The following is a 17657-nucleotide window of genomic DNA, read 5'->3' as shown; positions in this document are numbered from 1 at the left end:
GAAAGTGGAAATATTTGGAAAATGTTAAAAAGCCAGCAAAAATGGGGTAAAAAAGAGAAGCTTTTTCACCCATGTTTTTCTTGAAATATATAAAAATACCTTCACTTTTCAGTAGGTGGAAGTTGCTAAAAAAAAAAAAAAGAGACACCCCTGCTTTCAGGGTTGTAAGTAAATGTTTATTTTAATGTGAACACATTTGATTCATTTTCTATTAATATTTATTTGGATTTAGCAGGAGCAGAAGCATGCTAGCTTGGTACACATACCCAATACTGTTCTAAACATCTCTTGACAAAAGTACAAGTGAAAGCAAAATACCACATTCTTATTGAACTTATGTCGGCCATTTTGTCCCGGTGGATTTGAGGCTGTTTGGGCAACAATGTTAGCGCTGAGTGGGCTGATTGTGTTCCACTGCTGCTTTTGTTTGGTTGTCTTTAGAGCTGTTGCGCTTCTCCTGTCCGCTCCACCTGCCACGGTCACACAGGACTGTGGGACTTCCACAGCTGGCCCATCTGCACGTGGCCTGACCTCGGCCACCAAAATGTCAAGGGTCACATGTTGCCTTTCAACAGATGTGTGCGTGCAGGGAAGGGGGGGTGTGTTACGGAAGCTTAATTATTGCTGTGTGCTCACGTGGCTCTAACATGACAACAAACACAACTAGGCGACGGGGCGGCCAGGCTGTTGGAAGCGGGACTGGCGTGTGCCGGGGTCATGACAGGTCAGAGGTCAATGCGGCTGACAAAGGGCCGGCCACCGCGCAGAGGTCAGCGAGGCTCAAGCTTTTCATTGCCGAGCCACGGGGTGACTGGCATTTATGCTGCGGCCCCCAAAGACTCGAAGGACGCTGGCTGCCAATGAAGAGGCTGGAAAGGTTAAAGGTGATGACTGTACGTGATCCACAGCACAAACGCATACCAAATGCACCCTCTTCCATGGACAACTGTAAAGGCATTGGCCGGTCTAGACATCACTTATTTCACACTGTACCAATACGGGTCAATCCTACTTCACGCAGTCATTGTTCAGTCTACAGGTGAATGATTATACGATTGGGCGGTTACATACGTCACACTTATGCAGTCATTGGTTAGCCTACATATCAATTATTAAATCCAGTATTGGTCATTGATCACTTACAGCACATCACTCCCACGTCATGCAGTCATTGTTCAGTCCACATGTGAATGACTGTACTGTACAAATGGGCGGTTACATACGCCACACTTATGCAGTCATTGGTTAGTCTACATGTCAATTATTAGATCCAGTATTAGTCATTGATCACTTACAGCACATCACTCCCACGTCATGCAGTCATTGTTCAGTCCACATGTGAATGACTGTACTGTACAAATGGGCGGTTACATACGCCACACTTATGCAGTCATTGGTTAGTCTACATGTCAATTATTAGATCCAGTATTAGTCATTGATCACTTACAGTACATCACTCCCACGTCATGCGGTCATTGTTCAGTCCACATGTGAACGATTGTACGGTTACATAAGCAGTGTCAATGTTGACACCCTTTGCACCACTTTACAGGAGCACTCAGCAACTACATGCTTGTATTGTTTCTTTAGGCCATCTTTGTAGTGGTTCACATAGCTGACATTTATGTACCGTGGCTATAAAAAGAAGTAGGTGCCCAGCCGCCAAGCGTCCTCCTTCTGGAAAAGCCAAATATGGTCACAGTGAGCGGAGGAGCAAAATAAAAGGGACAACAGAGGGACGGCGCGGAGTTAGGAGGTCCACGGAAAAGGCCTTGTTTGCCAGCTGGGAAAGGAATGAGATCATAGCCCCCTCGTGCTACTCTGCACCATTATCCTCCCTTAAACCCTCAAACCCCTCCTGTCTCTGCCTGCTATTATCCCAACACACACTGTCACACACTCATCCCACTCTCCTGTTTATTGATGACTCAAGCTTGCCGTTTTCTTAGCGGACACACAGTCAAGGAACGCAGAGCGCCGCGGCACCTCAGGGCCTAATGGACTGATTTGGACGGTTTACAGCTGTGCTCTTTCTAGAATGACTCACAAAGGAACAAAGGGGCCTCTGTAAAGTGTGTGTGCGCGTGTGTGTGTGTGTGTGTGCGTGTGTGTGTGTGCGTGTGCGTGTGGGGAGCTTCTTCTGTTCTTGTCAACAGGACCTACCGTGGTGGTGAGCTGGACTGTTTCTTCGAAAGCCCTCCACCCTTGATAAGCTCTGTTTTTCCATCCCCGCTCACTTACATGTCTGCTCATCCTTTCAAAGCATCCTCTTAAAGCTACAGTAAGGAACACATGTGATAGGAAGTAAGCACTGATCATTTCAGCGTGCTCCAAAGTTTATACAAGCACTGCACACCCCGCCCAAGACTGATTTTAGCAGTAATGCTGATGCTAACAACATGGGAGGTGTCCTGGCTGGTCCGACAATATTAAAGTAGGTGAACCCAAAGATGCTGTTTTACTTATAACAAGCCTGTTTTATGTCAGGGTTGTTTTTTTTTTATATTTTGGCTTTCAAAAAGCACTGCACACTTCTGAACATTAACATTAGCATTGATGCTAGCGCTGACAACATGAGGTGTCCTGGCTGGTCCACCAATATTAAGGTATGTGATCTGGGGTGACCATCGCAGAGAGGCTGTTCTACTTATTAGAATATTGCGTACCATCCACATGACTTTGAAGCCGTGGTCGTTTTCACGTATTTCAGCTTTAACAAATCACTGCACACAACTCTGTACTGTAATGTTAACACAACAAAGCGTGTTCTGGCTGGTCCACCACCAAATAGGTCATCCAGGGTCGCCATGGACATGACAGAGATGATGTATTTCAAGGTCATTTTTTTCATATCGTGGCTTTAGCAACAAAAGTTACCAAACAAAAATACTAAAAGCTACCAGCTATTCACAAACAAAATCAGAAAGATCTAGACTTGACTCCTACGAGCTGTAATGATAGCACAGATGCTAACGAACAACATGAAAGGTGTCGAGGCTGGTCCAACCATAGCTCACTAAAATAGGTAATCCAGGGTCGCCATGGTAATGACAGAGATGACGTCTTTCAGGGTCATTTTTTTTCCCATGTTGTCGCCCTAGCAACAAAAATGTCAACCTAAAAAGAAAATCAGAAGAATCTTGACTTTTCCTGTGAAGTCAACAGTAAACAGATGCTAACTATCAACACGGAAGGTGTCCAGGCCGGTCCAACCACAGCTCACTAAAATAGGTCATATGGAGTCGCCATGGCAATGACAGAGCTGTACAACCAGGTGCATCATTCAGATGCTTTTATAGCTAGGGTCATTTTTTTTCCATATTGTGGCTTTAACCAAGGAAACATCCTAAACCATTGCAAATAAAAACAAAAAATCCTTAATGTTCCTTCAAGCACTCCATGCAATTATGAACACTAATGACGCTAGCACAACATGATCAGTGTCCTGGCTGGTCCACCCAGTAAACTGGGTCATCCAGGGTCGTCATGCAACAACAAGGCTGCTCTCCTTAACACTAGAAGGTGTACGATGCAAATGATTGTGAAGCTCTCATACTCATACTCTATTTTTCATACTGTGGCTTTAATAATGTAAAGTAGCACGTTGAAGAACAGCATGCTGTAGGAAGAAAAGGCACATTCCTGCACTAAATTTACATAAAGAAGCTTGAAGCCTCCCCCTTTTTCCCCCCTCATTCACCCTTGAACCTTTCACCTTCGTCCCACATGTTTCTCCTGTCAGGTAAATGTCTTTCCATGCATACCTGAGGCTATGACTGCCTCACTGTATGTGTGCGTGTGTCTATACTCGACTGTTTGACATCAAATTTCCACTCGGCGTGCTTCTAAAGGGCCTGTTTGTTTAGCGCAAAGCCCGGACGCGAGCACGGCGTCGGCACTCGCCGATTAACTGGCCCGGGGAACAACACCCCACAGGAATGTGTGGAATTCTCCACAACAAGGATTAGCTCATCCCTGTGTGTTGTCTCTGGATGGCGTTTGTCATTCTTTGCCCGCACGGGCTTAGAGATGGACCAACTGATGGACTCGCACACAAAAAGCTACCTGAAGGCCCGAGAACGCCGCTGTTTTGTTCCCGTCGAGTTTCTTCTTGTTTTTGAAAAGAAACGCTGCAAAAACAGCCCCCGGCGCTGTACCTGGCTGTTTTTTTTTTTTTTTTTTTTTTTTTAATCCCGAGCTCAGACAGCAGGATGAGATCACGTTTAGATATTTCCAGCGTGGCAACAACAGAGCTAAGGAGGTGCTTCAAACCATCAGCAACATCAGAGACAAGATCTTCTCTGTGGAGAGCTCAGTATCACTTCAAACGTGCAAAAATAGACCTGCATTTTAAATAAACTCTCTTTTCATGACAGTGCGTCAAAAATAGACGTACAATCGGATACAATTTACACTCACAGACGTCATTACTAGCCTCCTATTATTAGACTATAACGATACAATCACATTTTCGAGGTCAAATGTCATGGCCTAGTGCACGAGTGTAAAAGACGAAAAAAGGCAACTATCGGAGAAAACAACAGCCGTGAACGTAAAGGAAGCACTCCACATAAAAAAAATAGAAATTTGAGAATGGCTCTATGACTTTGTAGCTCTTAAATGACTTCGATGAGCGTCTATTTGAAATCACACGCACCTAAAGATGAGAAGCGGTATAGAAAATAGATGGCTGGATGGATATTAGTCAGCCAACATTGCCCCCTTGTGGCTGACTGTTAAATAGCACCCAACAATGCCCCCGACGGCAAAAAAAAGCCAAACTAATATTTCATTTTCAGCCACGTGTGTGTATATCATTGCATAACAACAAAACAAAAAAAAATACTTTTAAATGTGAAATTATTATTATTTTTCAAACAATTCTGTAATTACTTTATTAATCCCCAAGTGGAAAGCGTGTGGTTACTCCATGCCATTAAAAAGACAGAAAAAAGGCAATAAGTGTCATCAATCAAGTAAGAGTCCCAAGTGTTGGCCGTCAAAATAAAGTTCAAAAGTATCAAGTATCGCCAAACAAGATAAAGTTACAAAGCACTACAATAAAGCTACAAAATGAAGTTACAAATGAAGTAAAGTTACAAAAGTACAAAGTATCGCCCAACAAAATAAAGTTACAGTGCATTACAATAAATTTACAAAAGTACCAAGTACTGCCTGACAAATAAAGTTACAAAAGTACCAAGTATTACCTAACACAATGAAGGTACAAAGTAATGAAGTCAAGTTACAAAAGTGCAAAGTATCGCCCAACAAAATGAAGTTACAATGCATTCAAATAAAGTTACAAAAGTACCAAGTATTGCCTGACAAATAAAGTTACAAAAGTACCAAGTATTTCCTGACAAAAGTAATCAATCAAAACCTAAGTAAAGCAAAGGCTGAATGAAAACCTTATCAATGTGCTAAAAGTAATCCTATCTCGTGTGTGTGAACTAAACGACGAATGGGAGACTATTGTTTCTCTTTTTTATGTTTTATTGCTTTTGTTGCCTTAAATAAAAATGATGCGTCATCTGCCAGTCAAAGCAGACAATGTCCTCCGTGCTGAAAGTTTAGTCAATACGACAAAAGGTAACCAGTACTTCCCCGAAATAGAGACAGACAATAAATGCCTTCAAATTCATGTGTACAATGATGAGGAAGTGTCGTTTTATGTTTTGTGTCAACGTACGACAGCAGGTGTTGCGTTATTGCTTGAGTCATCTTATGCGTGCATATGGCGCACGGTGACACAGCACCAGGAAACGTGACTCACGCTTTTATTTTAACAAGTTCCTCATGTGAGTGAATCACAAACGCACACGCGCAGCTTTCTGTTATCCATTTTTCTATAGCGCTTCTCCTCTTTAGGGTCGCGGGGGCATGCTGTTACAGTCCAATATCGTACAGGTGGCAGATAACGCATACATAAACAAGGTCATGCATGAGCAGGAAAAACAAGCACATTGAGGACAAGCACAGTGAGCCTCAGTCAATCTCAACAAAGCACCTGAAGGATGTTCGGTGTTCACATATGCAGAAAAATGTGAAACCGGTCCCTATTTTGGTCCACTCTAGGTGTGAATTAGCCTTGGTTAATACAATAGCAAGAAGCAGAACACCCTGTATTTTCCCAAAGGTCTTGGTGATCATCAAGATGTTTTCTGGCAAAATTGAGACGAGCCTTCATGTTCTTTTTGTCCAGCAGTGGTTTTGGTCCTGGAACTCTGCCATGCAGGCCGTTTCTGCCCAGTGTCTTTCTTATAGTGGAGTCACCAACACTGACCTTAACTGAGGCAAGTGAGGCCTGCAGTTCTTTGGATGTTGTTGTGGGGTCTCTTGTGACCTCTTGGATGAGTCGTCGCTGCGCTCTTCGGGTCATTTTGGTTGGACGGCCGCTCCTGGGAAGGTCCACCACCGTCCCATGTTTTCGCCATTTCTGGATAATGGCTCTCACTGTAGGTTAATTGGGGACTCTAAACTGTCCATAGGTGTGAATGTGAGCGTGAATGGTTGTTTGTCTATATGTGCCCTGCGATTGGCTGGCGGCGACCAGTCCAGGGTGTACCCCGCCTGTCACCTGAAGTCAGCTGGGATAGGCTCCAGCATACCCCCACGACCCTAATGAGGAGAAGCGGTATAGAAAATGGATGGATGGATGGGCTCTCACTGTGGTTTGCTGGAGTCCCAAAGCTTTAGAATGGCTTTATAACCTTTTCCAGACTGATAGAGCTTAATTAATCTTAGTTATGTTTTAACGGGAGGGGGTAAACACTTTTTCACACAGGGCCATGTAGGTTTGGATTTTTTTCCTCCTTTCACAATAAAAAGTTTCATTTAAAAACTGCATTTTGTGTTCAGTTGTGTTGTCATTGACTCATATTTAAATGTGTTTGATGATCTGAAACATTTAAGTGTGACAAACATGCAAACAAATAAGAAAACAGGAAGGGGGCAAAAACTTATTGAGACCACTGTAGATGACTTTGCGGGTTGTTATGTTATGTTAACATAGCACCTATTTAGCCTGTTGTTGTCCATTTTATTGTTCTTACTATAACTTGCCTTTCAAGATGAAATGTCTGTTCTTGGTCTCTGATGTTCTAAAATCAATTTCCAAAGGGGAAAGGTCAGTCAGAGCGCAGAACGGCGGTCTCTGTGTTGCGAGACGTCACAAACAGGAGCGCTGTCTGCCAAGAACAACAACATTCAGTCAGTCAATGTAAGCATCTTTCAAAAACGTGACAGCTTGTTTTGTTTTTTCTCAGGATGGAGAATTCATCACCAATGCCCACTCACTGGACATAACATTAGACACCTACCAGTGAGTCTGACATGCAACACCAGGGTGACAATGATGACAGCAGTAAGCCAAAGGCCGACCGGGACGATGACCGCGATCAACATCTGATTGGCCGGAGTGGCGAAAAGAGCCGCTGGCTCACCTGTGAGGAGAATGACGTGTTTGCAACTGTTTTGAAACACAATACAGTGTTCCCACTTTTATGGCGGGGATAGGTTCCCAAAATAGCCCACAATAAGTGAAATCCGCAAAGGAGGCAACTTTTATTTTTGTGTACAATCGTTATATTTGTTTTCAGGCTGTAAAGCGTTCCCTCGCTCCATCGCGGCTCACCTTTCACGGACTCGCTGTTTTGCAGCTTTTTTTTGGTGCAATATTTGTGCTTTTTCTTTTTTTTTTTTTTTTACAAAAATTTTTACATTGTGTTCTGCGTCCTTCATGGCTCAGAGAGAACCCGCCCATTGCCTTCTGCGTCCTGATTGGCTGTAGACCGCTGTCAATCAATCTCCTTCGCGCCGAATTGCCTTGCTTCCTGTTGTCTGGTCGCTAGCAAACAGCTTGCAGAGTCTCTGAACTTTGCACATTTTCACCACGACAAAACCCACAATGTCGACAAAATGTTCTGCACCCGAAAGGCAGAAGAAGATGCCAACAATCGCACAAAAAGTCGGACTTGTGGAGATGCCGAAGGAAGGTAGACGTTACGCGGCCGTAATAAATCTTCGGTTGGAGGGGGAGGAGAACAAGGATACAGTAACAATGTTTTAACAAGGATATAAAAACGCTTCAGGACGAATGCCCAACCTACCTCGTAGTTTGGGCATTAAAATTCACACGAAAGTTTGAACTTAAGACTTTTTAAACAGAGAAACGTGAGAAAATGTAAATGCCTGTATGAGAAAGGTGTATAAAGTGCATGGTGAGGGGTTTCACAGCCTTAAAACATATAATCACTATAAAAAAAAATAAGTTGGCTACTCGGCGGATTCCACTTATTCTATTTTGGGAACCTATCCCCCCGCAATAAACAAGGGAACACTGTACAACCCCTCACCATACACTTCATACACTTTTTTCAGACAGACATTAACATTTTCTCACATTTCTCTCTTGTTTAAACACTTCAACTTAAAAAAAATTAAAACCTAACCTTTGTTTGAATTTTAATGATCAACCTACGAGGTTGGACTATCAAGTGACTCACAAGCATTTCACTCCTCTGTCCTGGCACCGTTGTAGCGTTCTTGTATCCTTGTTAAAACATATTGCCCTCCTCCTCGAACCGAAGATGAACTTATTCCATAATGGCGCCCGACAGCGCCAACTTCTACCATCCTTCAGCATGTCCTCGAGTCAAACTTTTTGTGCGATGGTTGGCATCCTCCTCTGTCTTTTTTGGGTGCGACGGCAGGTGCCTTTGACGGTCGTCGACATTGCGGGTGTTGTCGGGATAACACTTGCAAACATACTGTACAGCACTTCAGAGTCACGCTGCTAACAGTCGAACGTTTATGTCAATTTGGCAAGCCGAGCGCTGCACAGGAAGGCACGGAGGAGATTGATTGACAATCCAACTACAGTCCCTTTAGCCAATCAGGACGCAGACACCACGTGTGGGTTCTCCCTTAGCCAGACGCAGAACACGATGCACGTTCATACGCTGTAAAAACAAAAGAAAAACACTAAAAAAAAAAAAGTCTGCGAGAGGTGAACCGCAATGTAGCGAGGGAACACTGTATTATAATAATAATAATAATAATAATAATAATAATAATAATAATAATAATAATAATAATAATAATAATAATAACTTACTGCGTTCCTCTGTCAAACAGTGAAGGATTGTGGGAGCATACGTCACATCCGTTCTCCTCACCTGTACAGTACAAATGTATTCAGGTATGTACTAACCGGTGAGCATCTACAGTGATGAAAAAAACTTACGTAAAAACACGAGTGAGTGTCTGTCACGTTCAAGCCAACAGACGCGTGCGCCCCCTAACAAACAGAGAAAGATGGCTGCCATGGTTCCTCACAATGAAAAGATGCTCCGTTTAACGCGTACCACGTAAATTACAGCGTGTGTCCCCGTAGCGCGACACACAGCAGGGCCTTCAGACGGCGCACACGCGTGCACGGAGAAAGTGGCGTTCATGTGCGACGTCAGCTTTGCCTCTTTGTGATCCGCATGTCTCATCACAGTCACATCCCATGCTAGGAAACAAAAGAAATCATGGCAACAGCAGTCTAGTTTACCAAAAAATACATTATAAAGAGCTGATCACTTATTATAGAATAGAATTCTAAGTATTAATGTGGGGGAAAAAAAAGTCCAACCTTGGAATCTTCCGACAAAAGGACACCTGATCCACGACTGATGGCCTGCACGGAACTAAAAAAAATAACTATTATTGTTTTATACGCTTAAACAAAGAACTCCAGGCATGTTATTACAGTATATTGTTTGTAATGAAGTCTAACAATTCTATCAATTTTACATTTATCTATCATTTTAACATTTATTTTTTTAACATGAATTATTATGAAAAACTATTTTTACATTTTACATTTATACATTACATATAAATGTATTATACCATCACATTTAAATAGTACTTCATGATTTTAGATGTTATTAAATGATATTTATGGAACAGTTTTAGATTTTGGCCTGACTTTTCTTCACTTCTTTTTCTTTGAATTTTATTGTAAATTGTATTTTTACATTGTGATTGATATATTTTCATATCATTTTTTAGATGTTCTTAAATCATATCTACACATATATCTTTTTTATTTTAATAATTTTTGCAATTTAGCTCATTAAGCATTATTTTTTCACTTACTTTTTTTAATTTTATTTTTAAATTTTTTTATTCTTCAATCTTTTTTATAATATTTTTGCCAGACTTTTCTTTATATTTATGTTGTGTTTATTTATTTATATAAACATATACATATATATATACATATATATATATATACACATATACATATACATATATATATACATATATACAGTATATACACATATACATATACATATATATATATATACATATACATACACACACACACATACATATACATATGTATATATACTCACAAACATATATATAAACATATATATATATACACATATATATGTGTGTATATATATATATATATATATATATATATATATATATATATATATATATATATATATATATATATATATATATATATATATATATATAGTAGAAACATATATATTTTATATTGTATTTTCTTTTTCTTTTATTTCATTATTTATTTTCTTCTCTGCTCAAGTTAACATTTGTATACCTGGAGTTTCAGCTGTAGCTACAGAATCATTTCTTAAAAGGTTTAAAAGAAAATACCTTCATGCACAGCTGAGGGTGAGGGTCCACTTGCGCAAATGTGATCTGCAAGGCAACATTTAATCAACTTTCTAAAAGTTATAACAGACAGTACCAGCTGCAAAATGCTGTGACTGCTCAAGTGTTTGGACGTGATTCACCATTATATGCTTTTTGTTTGGATTGAGACCTAAGTGAAGAGGTTCCATCTGAAGAATGTTTACACTTCGAATCAAATCCATGTCATACGCTTGTTGAAAGCACGTTTTACATGACAATAAAACTCTCTTGAATCTTGTTTTACAGTGCAATAGCAGGATTTTGCACAAAAAAAGTTTGCTGAACGTAAGCTTTACTCTCGAGCGACCACCAGAGGGCAGACATTCAACGATAAACCTGACCTTTCATCAAGATAAAGTTCAGCAGACGTAGATTTCGTGTTTAACACACCATGTATGACAAGAGTTACTGGTAACATCACCTATCAGTGCTGTAGTAAAAAACGGGATATGGCGTGTATGATGGTGATCGAGCCCTAAGTCATCACGACAAAGCGGCTGGTACCTTTCCTCTGCTGACATTTTGGGAGGCTTGCTGCAGGTCCGTGCAGACACCATCCTCTCCTCCTCTCTGGCACAGTGCCACGGTGGCCGTCACCGGGCAGGCGGGTTCCCATGAAAGCACCCCTGCCGATGTGTCGAAATGAATCCCATGCCACATCTCCTCCAGACCTACAAGTAAAGGCGCGCTGGGTCACAACCGGGAAACCATGTGGTAAGGTTTGAGAAGCAATCAACGTGACTCACTCATATTGAAAGGGCAGACCTGCACTCTGGGAGCATCCGTCACCACAGACCAGCCCTGCGGGTATCAACGAGCCTTTTAGTGGCGACTCCCTGTGTGGAAACTGTGTTCCAGATGGCTTTACCTCGATGCAGAGGCACGGCAGCGGTCTGAAATACGGGAGGATGGCGCTCTTGTTGACTTCCTCCTTCATGATCTGGACCGTTAACAGGGGAAACAATTAAGCCACATTTTCGTCTATGGACGGCGAAGCAATTGCACAGTACTTTTAAAATGAATCAAATAATTCCCAATGATAAATCGTACTGTCTAGTTCATAATGAACAACCACATACTTCAACATAATAATGTGTGTGCAGCTGATTTATAATAGATTGACACTTTCTGACCCTCATAGGCTGCCATAGTAAACATTTCAGGAATTAGCTTCGTAAGCTAGTAGCTGCTAGCGATTTGGCGACCAATATAGACAATATACACAGTAACATTGGTTAAAAAAAAAAAACCTCAAACAAGCATTTAAAATGGATTCAAACGAGTTATATGCGGTGGTCAAGAGTGACTAGACCGCCAACCGAGGCGGTGGATTACAGTGGATGGAATAGACCACATTGCTTTGAGGATCTTATGGCAACACAAAATTCCTACCTATTTCAAACCAGTAAATACCCTGAGACAAAAATTAGTGCATCCTAAAGACAAGGCTCCAAACCAGAAACAAAGCAATGTGGTGTATTCCATCCACTGTAAAGATGAGGAATGCAAAGAGCACTACATTGGGGAAACTAAGCAAATGCTCCAAAAAAGGCTTTATCAACATCGCAGGGACAATTCTAGTGGTCCTCAATCAGCAGTACATCTACACCTGAAAGCTACCGATCACTCTTTTCAGGACAGCGAGGTAAAGATTTTGGCCAAAGAAAACAGATGGTTTGAAAGAGGAGTAAAGGAAGCTATTTTTGTCAAACAACAGAACCCATCATTGAATCGGAATGGTGGTTTGAGGTTTAATTTGGACCCTGTGTTCAGCAGGTTACTGAGACCAAAACCCACAGCTCTTAGTCTTGCAAATGAGGTGAAGCCAGAGCCGAGCCAGAACAATAGATGCTAACGAGCCAGTATCAGAGTCGTTCATACCCAATTCAGGGAGCGACACTTCCCTTTTATCGGAGGTGTTAATAACAGGATAGGATTATACCACTACTCCGCCCAGGCTTAGTGTAACAAACCAATAGGAGGAGGGTGTTGGCACACCAATTCTGCCCACTCTTACTGTATTTAAGGCCTAAGCTACCAGCACTTATTAGTTCGCTGACGAAGCTCTTCGGATGAGGAGCGAAACGTCCGACACCTTCTTCACAGAAGTACAGATGACGTCTCAAGAAGCCTTCTCCTCCATCAGGGGAATTGTAGTATAGTCAGTACACGTGCCATTACTAATTGGCTACTTTAGACATAAAAACGCATTTTGCGGTGAAAAAATACATAGCATTAAAAAGTAATAATAAATGCATGTTAATTGCATTACATTACATTGTTTTTTGCCTTTATTAGTCATCAATTATGGCTTTGTGAAAGGGCACAACCACACAAAAATGTGAAATAAATTCATACAGTGCAAAAAAAATCGAGTATCCAATGTATGTTTAAGCGCAAGCTGATCACATTTATTTACACGGCTTATGACTAAGCAGCCAACTGGGTTACTGCGTTGATATGGGACAGTAAGACTTAACATAACATAAATCTACTCTGCCACTATTAGGCTATTTGTCATCAAGACCTTGCAGTTTTTCAAAATAAAAGCTGATTTACCAATGCGTTAGCCCCTGTGCCAGCGCAGATGAAATCCTTATGGCACAGTCGCAACTGATAGTCTTCATCATCCAGCATGTCGCTCACGGTGACGCGCAGCTCTTTTCTCTCTGCGTTGATGTCATAGGATAAACTCCCAGCTGTAAGTGTGCAGCGTTAGTTTAAGTTCAAGTATATGTGACATGCACACGTGTAGTTTTACTCACTGATGCATTCAGGGACAAGTCTCCTCAAATCCTTCCATGAGCAATCTGCAGTGGGTGACATAACAATACAAACAAGCGCTTCAGCAGTGAGTCGTTAACCTTCATTTGTTTTCATCAATAACAAGGAAGTACTAGCCAGATTATACATTGACTTTGAATCACGAGCACAAAACATAGCATCCGCAGCTTCCTGCATCCACAGCTTCCTGCTTAAGTGTCAGGTGTGTGTAACATCCGCATTGTGTGGCACCTGGAGCAACGTAGTTTCCGCTTTGAGTTATTCCGCAGTAGCTGGGCACTGTCGTCAGTGTGACTTTCACTTGCTGCTGCGGATAAACGTCAGTGCAGTTGTCCTCAAGCTCCACCTAGCGAGGCGGACAGTGCGGTGACGATGAGAGGCCAAATCAACAGCGGAAAATCACGAAAGAGGGTAGAACTGGAATTTTCTTGCAAAATATGTCTTATGCGTCAAATAAAACTTGGAGAGTTTTGTGTTTTTGTGTGGTGATGACAAAGTGTGATGATAACTAGAGAACAGGAAACGGAACTACATAGTAAAACATTTGGCTGCTCAGTAAAACATGGGTAATGCAACTCAGTTACATGCAAAAAGTGACTCCTAAGCAGATGCTAACAATTCAAAGTCAATAGGTGAGGAGTTTTACCTTATACAGCTTCTTTTTACACTCTTATGACTGCTAGAGACCGCCCATTGCACAGTTAATAACGGTTTTATAACGGCAACAAGTCAAATTAATACACTTTACATTATTTCCTATGGGATTTTTTTGTGAGACCACCACCATTGATGGCAAAGAGGAAAATTTGTGATGATAACCATAGAACAGGAAATGACTACACCATAGTCAACTAGCCACATTTAATTGTGTTCATTCTGACCTGGCTCTTCCACTGTTACTCCAATACCAACACAGTACCTGCATCCCGGACGTCATCCGCCTGGAAGCCTTTGACATCCTGACTATTCGGCACTTCCGCAGCATTCCTGGTGTCTGAGAGCAAACGGACAAACCGTGGATGGACTCTGGATGGAGAGGAATCTGGATATTGTCACTCGCACGTCATTGTCATGAGGGAAAATAAGCGCTGCAACTTCCTCGTTACAATAAAAATCCATGGTTGAAACACACCTGGAAGTTGCACCGTCGTGTGGATTCCGAGGTGCAGCGAGCACCTTTGATGCCCTTCACATGTCATGACTGTGGAAAAGCTGAGGTTGCGAAACACGGAGGAGACGGTAAGTCCGTCAGCGGGCATCTGACATGAATCAGCAAAAAAATCTGTAATAAAGATTTCATTGTACAAGTAAGTCATAATGACACTCATGTCTCGTGTTGCAATGGTCAAGGCTAATTATTTCAGAACATTAGCAATACTGGTGGAGAGTACTGTATTCATAATTAATGAATTATTAATATGTAATATTCATGATGTGATGTTCTTACATGCTGGCTTGGTGTTGCACTGAAGGTCCTGCAAAAAGAAACACAAAGTAGCCTAATTAGTTATGTCACCAATAAAAAAGTAATCATTTACACATATAACCAGCACATGGCAATTCTGCATAATAAACATTTATTTTAGCAGTGTTGTAGTCCCAAAATAAGTCAGTTTATTTAGTACATTTGATAAGATTTTGTACATTAAAAGCAATGAATACAATGAAGCGTTCTGTGCTGTCATGAAATATAGCTGAAATGAAACGCACATATTGAAATGGTGCAACGTTTTATTATATTACACAGTTATTGTAATATTGCTTTTCACTGGTTTAACTTGTGTTTTTTTATTACTATTTATCATATTATTTCATAAATATAACAAGATAAACGGCAACATTTAATTATATTAAATTATTTTCTATGCCGCTTAATCCTCAATAGGCTCATGGGGATTAATTTAATTTAATTTAATTTAATTTAGTCTTATTTTATTTTGTTATATTCAAGATAAAGTAATGATAAATAATAATAGTAAAATGTTTTTAAAAAATAATAAAATTATATTACATTATTATGTCTAATATATATGAAATTAAATTATTTATTTAAATGTAATTTAATTGGCCCCCGGAAGTAAGCTTCCTTGTTCAATCAAAGAGACTACAATCCTTGCATGTTAATGAAACCAAGATGCCTAGAAAGTCTAAAAAGGCAACAGAAAATGCAGTAAACACATTTCACTTATTGCTCCTCTTTAGATGGGGTAAATGATTGCAAAGGTATGCGTTGCACACTGAGACACCTTTTCACAGTATTCTCTAAAAATACTAACTCAATAGGAGTTGCTTGATTAGGAATCGGAGGATGCACTTTTACCTGAGAACACTTGATGCCACACGTCTTTATCCTTTCCAGCTCCATGTGTTGAGCAGCGGCTCCACAGAGACCCAAACAGGAGTGGAACATCAGCAAGGCAGCCTGCAGGAACATAGTCACAACAAATCTTCCACTTCCTTCTGCTTCTTTCTCTTTGTACTTGTCGCACTACGGCGCCAGGTAGGATGGGAGGCGTGACGCTGAGGTGATTGCTGGCAGTTGTGGTGTGATGGATCAGTAGAGCAGGACAGGCTCTTTGGTCATCCATGGGCGGAGCCCTGGAGATGAATATATATGTGCAAACAAACATTCTATTATTGGAACATTGAAAGCAGAAGTAATTCAAGTGTATGGTAAATATGCATTAAGAATATATCCATCCATCCATCCATCCATCCAAACAGAAAACAAAGCAGCATCTATATGCTACACTTACTGGAAAGGAAGTCCACAACAAACTTTGCACAATTTCTCCAGTTGCACAATACAGGTTTTTTCAATTTACCTGAAAAGGAAACAGACATCACTTTTGGGAAATACTCCAAGCAGGCCTGCTTGTAACTTCAGTTAATAGAAATAAGTGCTAGATGTCAAGTTCATGCATTAAAATGCTTAATAGAACAAGAGACTGAACCAAAAACCTTTCCTATTAGAACACAGCCACTCTAACCTGATAATAATCAGAATAATAATAACAGTAAACTATGTGCACTGTGTATAATAAGAAGTAATTATGTGGTGGGACTTTTTAATAGCCACTATTAACTTCAGGTACATGCAAATTTCATTTTAATCATTGTTTATTTCCTCCTTGTAATCACTGACATGTACTCGTGCACAACAGCGACCTCTGTCCGGATGCGACGTGTACTGCAGACTGTCCTGACAATAACGTCATAGAAGAGATCACAATGGGACTCCATTGAAAAGGAATAAACACATGTAAACATACATTAAAAATAACATTCAAACTACATTTTAGCTCATTCTCAAATAACGTATCCTCGTGTCATTTCGCAGTCATAGCTACAAGTCACGTGGCATGTTTGTTTTACAAAATGGTTGCAAACAGGAAGCAGTATTAAAATGCTTGCAGCCCATAATGTACTCACGTCCGTGCATCTCTCCATGCATCTACCAGGGAGGATTTATCGTCAGCCTGCTGTCAGCGCTGAAAAGTGCTCATCCTGCACACTGCAAAAAGAGTCCAACAATGATCCATGAGTAAGAGTAAATGAATGTGTGCTACAATAAACCCAAATGTCATCCATTTTACTGGTTGGATGGCTGCAGCTATGCTATAAATGCACCCTAGGCATGCAACATATGAGGGAATAGTTAAGGTTACAGTCAGTAATGTCACAATCGCAGCTGGACAATTCAACATGCCTGAAAAAGAGTATAGTAGAGTTAATAGATGTTATTCAGTAATGAAAAGAACAAATACAAGAGTAAAAATTGACAGGAAAACATGTATAACTAAGTAAAAACAGAGCACATGCTAGATAATACTTTATTATATAATAAGAAATGGATGAATTCAGGTTAAAATGATATCAGGCACTGTGGTTTTCCTTAAATAGGTGAGTTATAACATACTAGTAATTATTATATTAGCTATTCATATTCAAATGCTGTGTTGTTTCCATACAATTATCTCATTGATATATTACAGTTATGTCTAAACATTTTCCACCAAGAGCTGCATATTGATAAATGTATTAATATATTTTTTGTTTCATATAAAGGCTAAAAAAATGACACATTAAAGACAAAGCTTTGTGTTACTATTAGTTATTAGGATAAACATATCAGCATTTTCTTTTTA

General features: G+C 40.5%; 1 protein-coding gene across 8 annotated transcripts in view; it reads right to left on the bottom strand.

Annotated features, from left to right (window-relative positions):
• Positions 1–17657, bottom strand: part of il17rel (interleukin 17 receptor E-like) — a 130675-nt gene extending 113018 nt beyond the window's left edge. For 4 of the 8 annotated variants that reach the window (XR_008573809.1, XR_008573810.1, XR_008573808.1 and 1 more), the window contains exons 1-18: positions 16942–17657; positions 16266–16334; positions 15830–16107; positions 14957–14984; positions 14642–14791; positions 14429–14535; positions 13741–13855; positions 13491–13535; positions 13285–13424; positions 11491–11665; positions 11230–11396; positions 10687–10731; positions 9641–9695; positions 9369–9517; positions 9248–9301; positions 9119–9179; positions 7323–7445; positions 7066–7190 (exon numbers count right to left, since the gene is read on the bottom strand). Coding sequence is in view for 4 of the 8 variants with exons in the window: in XM_054800263.1 (XP_054656238.1) it covers positions 7135–7190; positions 7323–7445; positions 9119–9179; positions 9248–9301; positions 9369–9517; positions 9641–9695; positions 10687–10731; positions 11230–11396; positions 11491–11665; positions 13285–13424; positions 13491–13535; positions 13741–13855; positions 14429–14535; positions 14642–14791; positions 14957–14984; positions 15830–15943 (1584 nt within the window). In the remaining 4 variants the exon portion in view is untranslated. Of the gene's footprint in view, positions 1–359; positions 7191–7322; positions 7446–9118; positions 9180–9247; positions 9302–9368; positions 9518–9640; positions 9696–10686; positions 10732–11229; positions 11397–11471; positions 11666–13284; positions 13425–13490; positions 13536–13740; positions 13856–14428; positions 14536–14641; positions 14792–14956; positions 14985–15829; positions 16108–16265; positions 16335–16654; positions 16909–16941 lie in introns of those variants that run through there. The other 4 variants (XM_054800265.1, XM_054800263.1, XM_054800264.1 and 1 more) reach the window with 4 other exon arrangements.

This window comes from Dunckerocampus dactyliophorus, chromosome 15, assembly GCF_027744805.1.
Source record: "Dunckerocampus dactyliophorus isolate RoL2022-P2 chromosome 15, RoL_Ddac_1.1, whole genome shotgun sequence".
In the NCBI taxonomy this organism is placed as follows: Eukaryota; Metazoa; Chordata; class Actinopteri; order Syngnathiformes; family Syngnathidae; genus Dunckerocampus; species Dunckerocampus dactyliophorus.
This window is presented reverse-complemented; position numbering and strand designations above follow the sequence as displayed.